General features: G+C 40.1%; 2 protein-coding genes across 3 annotated transcripts; both read left to right on the top strand.

The window, feature by feature from the left end:
- Positions 1–505: 505 nt before the first annotated feature.
- LOC117503932 (small integral membrane protein 30-like) lies at positions 506–1108 on the top strand. The gene has a single exon (XM_034163233.1). It carries the CDS (start codon positions 603–605, stop codon positions 789–791), a length of 189 nt encoding a protein of 62 aa, XP_034019124.1. The 5' UTR covers positions 506–602; the 3' UTR covers positions 792–1108.
- Positions 1109–4490: 3382 nt separating this feature from the next.
- On the top strand, positions 4491–7247 carry gpr85 (G protein-coupled receptor 85). Of its 2 annotated transcripts, none has more exons than XM_034163231.1 (2): positions 4491–4566; positions 5515–7247. In XM_034163231.1, the coding sequence occupies exon 2, from the start codon at positions 5666–5668 to the stop codon at positions 6797–6799; it is 1134 nt and encodes a 377-aa protein (XP_034019122.1). In that variant the 5' UTR covers positions 4491–4566; positions 5515–5665; the 3' UTR covers positions 6800–7247. The 2 variants fall into 2 exon arrangements, with proteins under 2 accessions (XP_034019122.1, XP_034019123.1); XM_034163232.1 differs by lacking the exon at positions 4491–4566 and adding an exon at positions 5009–5410.
- The last annotated feature ends 443 nt before the right edge of the window (positions 7248–7690 follow it).

Below are 7690 nucleotides of genomic sequence, written 5' to 3'. Positions count from 1 at the left end.
AAAAATATAATTATAACTTAAAAGTTATTTGAAACATTTGTCTCATAATTTTGACTTACAATATCATAATTCATCTTAATATCTCACAATTATAACTGACATCCTCAAATTGACTTTTTTTTTTTAAATCATAATGGAAACGTCATACATCTTTGTCTTGTAATTTTGACTTATATCAGCATTTCATCTTCGTCTTTCAGAAATGTGAGTCACAGCTCAATTGATCACTTTTTAAATCTCATTCTTGTGACTTTTAGCCATAATTCCAATTTGTCTACTTAGAAAGCAGAAACATCGCCAATTGTCTCAACTCACACAATCGAATTTTGAATTTTAATGATAAATATGCCATTTCATAATAATAACGACGACTTGGAAATTCAAAACTTTAACTTTTTATTCTCGTCATTACGTCTTAAAAAGTCATTTTGGACTTAATTTCCAAATTTCTCCCAATCTGCCGAAACCGGAAATGCGCGACGATAGTTTTCTTGTGTTCGTGAACCAGGAAGTTGTTCATTTTGCGGTCACCTGACTTTCACGGCTCTTGTTTCCGGATACAGCAAACAGAGAGGCGGCAGAAAAGAAAGAAAAAGCTCAACATGTCTCCAGTATCTGGACTCCCGGACGCAGCGGTGACGACGGGGCTGGTTTTCCTCTCCCTGATCCCCGCAGCGGAGGCTTACGACGCGGGCGACGCACTGGCGCTGCTGCTCGGCGTCTTGCTGGCTGTGGTCGGTCTGTGCGCGGGCCTCGGCTGGTACGCGCGGAGGAGGAACGGCCAGCTGTGACCGGATGATCCCCTGTCCCGTAGTCTACACACACGCATCCAGCGGGATCTTTGTGATCTTAAACCAGAAATGTGCCTTTTTACTGTTGGAGGGAACATCAGCATGTCACGTGGACACTTTTCCGGAGTTCGGCGAGACCAAACAGGAAGTGGACAAAACCGAACACTGTTACCTTCTGTGCTTAAAGACTGCTGCAGTTTTTCCTTTTGTCACGCTGACTTTGCATATTTTTTACGCACGGGTGTGTTTGAAGCGCGGTGTCATATGATTGCTGAAAGTTTGTCAACAATAAATTGATTTCTTATGGGTTGCAAGATGTTTATAAAGGCCTCTTTCATTTAGCATTGCATTCTTCAAGTGATGCGTTCAATGCCTCCCGTTCCTTTGACTTCTTACTAGTCAGGCGTAGTGTTTGGAAAGATGTTTGAAAGTACTGTAATGTTAACTCTTTAAAACTGTAGGATTTTGTCACATCTAGGGGAGAGGTTGCAGATTTTGTTTTGTTTTCTTCAGTTTTACAGCTGTGCTGCAAAATATGAAAGAGAGTGCACCTGTATCAACATGGTGATCCTCCCTTAAATGCTACACACTAGTTTAAAGTAACATTTGATTGTTCGTGGTTATCTTGATACACATAATCAACATAATGGAGGCTTTAAGTTTAAGAACAGTTTATAAGCAAGAAAATAAATATACAGCTTTCTTCAATTCTCTCGTTTATCTTCAACTTTCATTTGTGAGCTAGTGTTTCATGTTGAAGGAAATTTTATTGAGACTGTTTGGAGTAAAATACAAGTTTGATAACGTGATAAATGAGCACTGTGCTCATATGAAGGCAAACCACCACCAACACTAATTTCCAATTTCACAAGTTTTTACTTTGGAAACAAATTTCAAGGTCAAAGTCCTGTTCAAAGTGGCTTTTCATAAGATAAAATATAATACAGAATATAGATCAAAAGGGCTTTTCAATGTTGAAATAAAAAAGGGCTTTTCAAAGTTGAAATAAAATATACGCTAAATCTGCAATGCGGATTAGATGCGGATCATTCATTGAATCAACAATAATTTCAGATGTCCACAAAATTCACAATCCAGATCAGATCCAGATCAAACTTTGTCAGGTGATAGTGAGTACCAGTCTGCACCTCACTTTCAAATATGAGCGTGATTGTGGCACGTTTGAGTAAGATATAATGTAAAATATACATTAAATGGGGTTTTCAATGTTAAATTTAAATGGCCACAAAATATGTAATGCGGATCAGATCCGGCTCAAACTTTGTCGATAAAGGATACCATCCACAACACTCTCAAATATGAAAGAAATGCAATCTTTTTTGACAGTTATTAATTTTTGAAAATTTGTTCAAAGATAAAGGATAGGGATCAAGATTTTTCCTGACTTTGACCTATGACATTGAAAACTGAATCAGTTCTTGTCTATCAGGATATGAATCCTCTGTAAAAATTTCATAATGATAAATGAAAAATTGTGGCTTACAGGCTGTTCACAAACAAATGGGTGAAAACATGACCTCCTCCCAACTTCTTTGGCAGAGGTATTAAGAATCAAAGGTGTAGCTGCAGGCTGGAATTGGAGGTTTAAACCCTTCCTAAAATATTTCACACATACTAAAGGCTGAAACAAGGATTTCTGAAACAGTTTGCCGTATGACCCAATAGTTTTCATTGTTGTCAAAATGCACAAAACAGTTAATGAATCTCAAAATGCCAAATGACCCAGGTAATTCAGATAATGATTTACCATTTTGAAATATTTGCAACCCTAAATGAGTTTTGAATAGTACGACGGCGTTTTGGGGCCACATAGAATTTTTTTTTTAGACTTTGAGAATAAAGTCATAATATTACGAGAATAAAGTTGAAATATGAGAATAAAGTCGTAATGTTAAGACTTCGATAATAAAGTAATTTTATGAGAAAAAGTCATAATATAACGAGAATAAAGTTGTAATATTATGAGAATAAAGTCGTAATATATTTCGACTTTTTTCTTGTAATACGACTTTTTTCTCGTAAAATTACGACTATTCTCGTAATACGACTTTTTTCTCATAATATTACGACTTTATTCTTGCAATATTATGACTTTCTCTCGTAATATTACGACTTTATTCTCGTAATATTACAACTTTATTCTCGAAGTCCCCAAAAAATAAATAAATAAAAATTCAATGTGGCCCTAAAAGTCCGTCGGATAATAACTTGAAACATCAAGTAAAACAATTGTTTCAAGAAGTGATTCAGTTTCAAAGTATGTGAAACTCAAGATGAATCAATTCCTTCACAAAATATTTCACTGTTTTGAAATATTAAATGGTCAAATTGCTTCATTATTCACTGTTTAGCAATGTTCGAAACACTAAATACGTTTTGAAATACTAACAGACTTCATGGCCTGAAATGATTCACTGTTCTGAAAGGAATTGAACATCAAACTAAACTTGTTTCAGAGCATTATTCTGCTTAAAGATGTTCAAGACAAATTAACTACTTCCTTCAGCAAATTATTCACTGTTTTTAAATGTTCAACATGAGAAGTTTTGAAAAACGTATCCTCAAATGGAACAGAAAATGATCGTTTAAATTGTTCAAAATGCAATTGAAGAATTTTCACTTTTTGTCATTTAATGTAAACATTCAGTGGATTTGAAATATAGAAAATCATAAATGAATCAATTGCTGGAAAAAAGGTCACTGTCCTAAAAATGCTTGAAATGCAAAATGAAGCATTTACTTCAGATAATGAATAGCTGTTTCAAAATGTTTGATGCTGAAAATGAATTTGAGACAGTTTAACTACACCTGCTCCTAATCCACCAATGGGATATGACATGGAGAAAACAAAGTGTATTTTTGAATTGATCTGGTGCATCAAAAGTCAAGACATTTTATTCATGTTATCTCTATTATGTGCCCTTTTAATTTGAAGATGTACAATCTGCAGGAGATGGACTTATCTATCTATTTGCCACAAATATTTCTTTACTGTATTGTGCTCATGTGAATGATTGATTGTTGTCCACCTGTTTCATTATATATATATGTATGTATGTGTGTGTGTGTGTGTGTGTGTGTGTGTGTGTGTGTGTGTGTGTGTCCAGGAAAGTCAGTGTACTGTGAGATAAAGTGGGTCGCTCCTTCGCTAACCCCTGCCAAAAGACTTATAATAATAATAAATCCTCAAAATCATTTGACAAGAAAGAAGGGAACAGTAAGGGAAATAGAACAAAAGAACAAAAATGAGAAATGGATAGAGAATCAAAGAGAAAAATAAAGAGAAGGTGGAGGACAATAGGAAAAAAGAAAGAGAAGAGAAAGGAAATGGAAAATGAGAAAAAGTGAAAGAGATAATACAGAGAACAGAGTGAAACAGAAAAAGAAAGGGGATAAAGAAAACAGATATATAGACATAAAAGCGTGATAGAGATCAAAGAAAGAATTAGAGACAAACAGAAAAAAAAAGAGAAAAGAAAGAAGAGGGAAAATAAGAGAGAAGGTGAAAGAAGTGGACAGAGAGAGAGAGAGAGAGAGCTGCTGCAACAAGAGACAAGACGCGTCTTGGATCACAAATAGGGATGCAGAGCGCATGCGCACTGCGTTCGGTTTACTGTAGGATATTCTCCGTGCGAGGGGGAAAAAGGGGGGGCAGGCAACAAATCGGGGGGTTTAAAAAAATACTAAAACAGCAAAACCTACTTATGCGATGTAAATAACCTCCAGGACGCAATCGGAACCGGATTATCAACAGGTAGGATTTTTGGATCGATGTGTCGTTGATCTGTCTCCGTTTTTTTTTTTTTTTTTTTTTTTTTCCGGCCTTGTCTTAGCGGAGCAGCGACTCGGACGTTATTCCAGTCTGGACTCGCTTCACCCGCTGTGCTCCATCCGCCGAGAATAAATCAGGAACCACGACGATCGAAAATCAAATAAAAATCATGTTTTGGAATGTGACTTAACGTAAATGCAGAACCCGCTCGTATTTGTCAGACCAAACGGGGTTCCGACCGCATCTGTAATGTCGTTATCGGCTGCTTTCATCGTTTTCCGTCCGTCACATCAGCGCGTAACCGATCGGAGAGTTTTTTCCACTCGTTATTTTTGATATTTCGCAACTCTTTGCAGCCGAACATAAAGGAGGCGGCGTGGAAAATGGAGGCAGGATCGCAGAACGCATTGACGAGGAGAGGAAAACTTATCGTCCGCTTCACCTTCAATCGGCACCAAATCATTTTTAATGCTGTGATTTTTGTTTAATCCAAATGCGTAAAACCGGTGCGCGCTGATTCGATGCGTTGTGGTGATGCGTTTTGGTGTGTTGTGTTCTGCGGGGCGCAGGGTGTGATCACCGCGCTCTCCTCTGTGTTTCTCTTAAGGTTGCACATCGCGTTGATTTGATTTCATTTTAAGCATTTTTACGCATAATTTTTTTATTCCAGACGACGCGCGTAAAAAAAAAAAAAAAAAAGATCCGGCGGTTGTTTTTTTCCAGACGGCTTCTGAACGCATCTTGAAGGAATATTAATACGCATCAGCGCAGGAGGCACAGCTGCACTTTCAGTGTGAATTAAAAAAAAAAAAAAAATCAAGAAAATGTAGGTAAATGAAGTGGAAATGAGCACATTTTTGTTTTGCAGGCGCAGCAACATTTTAATGCAGCTGTTTGTTGAATGCTGATGGGTGGATCTTTTTTTTTTAGGTGTGATGAGACAAAGGAACAAAGGATGCCTTAGAGGAGAGGTTGCCTGCACAGATGGAAACCTCTTCAAAGCACACCGCCAAATGGATCTAACGCCTCCCCCTGCCACCTCCAGATCATGATACTCGGCTGAAGCTACCCCGCTATCTTTATGATCCCTCCTCCATCTATGGCGAACTATAGCCATGCAGGGGACCACACCATCTTGCAGAATGTCTCTCCTCTCGCCACGTTCCTCAAACTGACCTCCCTGGGTTTCATCATTGGCGTCGGTGTGGTCGGAAACCTCCTGATTTCCATCCTGCTGGTCAAAGACAAGAGCCTGCACCGGGCACCCTACTACTTCCTGCTGGACCTGTGCGCTTCCGACATCCTGCGCTCGGCCATCTGCTTCCCCTTCGTCTTCACCTCGGTCAAGAATGGGTCTGCCTGGAGCTACGGCACGCTCACCTGCAAAGTGATCGCCTTCCTGGGCGTGCTCTCCTGCTTCCACACAGCGTTCATGCTCTTCTGCGTCAGCGTCACCCGCTACCTGGCCATCGCGCACCACCGTTTTTACACCAAGCGGTTGACCTTCTGGACGTGTCTGGCCGTCATCTGCATGGTGTGGACGTTGTCGGTGGCCATGGCGTTCCCGCCGGTGCTGGACGTGGGGACGTACTCTTTTATCCGCGAGGAGGACCAGTGCACATTCCAGCACCGCTCTTTCCGGGCGAACGATTCCCTCGGCTTCATGCTCCTGCTGGCGCTCATCCTCCTGGCCACACAGCTGGTTTACCTCAAGCTTATCTTCTTCGTTCATGACCGTCGAAAGATGAAGCCCGTCCAGTTTGTGCCTGCTGTCAGCCAGAACTGGACTTTCCACGGGCCGGGCGCTAGCGGCCAAGCGGCGGCCAACTGGCTAGCTGGATTCGGTAGAGGCCCCACCCCGCCTACTTTGCTAGGCATTCGGCAGAACAGCAACGCGGCGGGCCGCAGGCGTCTACTGGTGTTGGATGAGTTTAAAACGGAGAAGAGGATTAGTAGGATGTTCTACATCATGACGTTTTTCTTCCTGGCTCTGTGGGGGCCCTACCTTGTCGCCTGCTACTGGCGGGTTTTTGCAAGGGGCCCCGTGGTCCCCGGAGGGTATCTGACGGCAGCGGTGTGGATGAGCTTTGCCCAAGCCGGGGTCAACCCTTTCATCTGTATCTTCTCCAACAGGGAGCTGCGGCGCTGCTTCAGCACCACACTACTCTACTGCAGAAAATCCAGGTTACCACGGGAACCCTACTGCGTTATATGAAGGTTTCTCTGTGGAGTTTCTCTTTTCTTTCTCATCTGTGTCTATATTTCCCTGATTGATCTTGATCTGGGCCCGTTCCCACTGTACAGCGCACTCTGTCCTTCTATCTTTTTATCTCCTGGTTTTCTCCAGACCCTTGTGTCCAGACCCCCAATCACAGCGGTGATTGATTATTAAAAAAAAAACGTTTCAAACACGGAGGCTGTGCAGATGGAGTATGCCCTTGGCCTGGATCCCCCTTTTTTTTCTTCTTTCTTTCTTCTTTTTGTTGCATTCTTAACAAATATTACAGAAGGCCACGGCAATGCAGAAAAGCAAAAAGTTGTTGTGGGGGGAAAAAAGAAGAAAAAAAAAGACAAAAATTATATAAAAACAAAACAAAACAAAACATCTTGCTTTGGATATTTTAAATGTGAGGTGCAAAATATAAGAAAAGGAAAGAAAAAAAGATCTCAAGGAATCACTGGAGATGTTTTACATTTTAAGAGTTGCACTAAAAAGAAGATGTAAAGATGCTTTTTTTTGGTCAAGAGTTGCCAGTTATGTTGCAAAGACAACTTTTTTCCTCCCCATTAATGAAACAATTAATGCTTTAATTTGCAACAGACTACGCAATCACTGTAAGTAAAATAAACTCGGTGACTGTTGGAATTAATGCCGTCATGAGAGGATAAAACGGTTTTTAATGTAAGTGATATCCTTTTTTTTTGAGTTTCCATTTCCTGGGCGGGGCTTAATGGCGGGGGATTTAAAAAAAAGTGTGGTTTTTGAAGTCGCGACTTAAACCTAGAATTTTTTTGTTTGTTTGTTATTCTCGTAGTTTTACGATCCATACATCACTCGTGTGTTGCATTGTTATTTTCTTATTGAATTTTACACGAAAAAGTAAAA

The sequence above is a fragment of the Thalassophryne amazonica genome, chromosome 22 (genome assembly GCF_902500255.1).
Source record: "Thalassophryne amazonica chromosome 22, fThaAma1.1, whole genome shotgun sequence".
Lineage (NCBI taxonomy): Eukaryota > Metazoa > Chordata > Actinopteri > Batrachoidiformes > Batrachoididae > Thalassophryne > Thalassophryne amazonica.
This window is presented reverse-complemented; position numbering and strand designations above follow the sequence as displayed.

Excerpts from the sequence above, each read along its gene's own strand:
- LOC117503932 (XM_034163233.1), top strand. The coding sequence starts at position 603 with ATGTCTCCAGTATCTGGACTCCCGGACGCAGCGGTGACGACGGGGCTG.
- gpr85 (XM_034163231.1), top strand. The coding sequence starts at position 5,666 with ATGATCCCTCCTCCATCTATGGCGAACTATAGCCATGCAGGGGACCAC.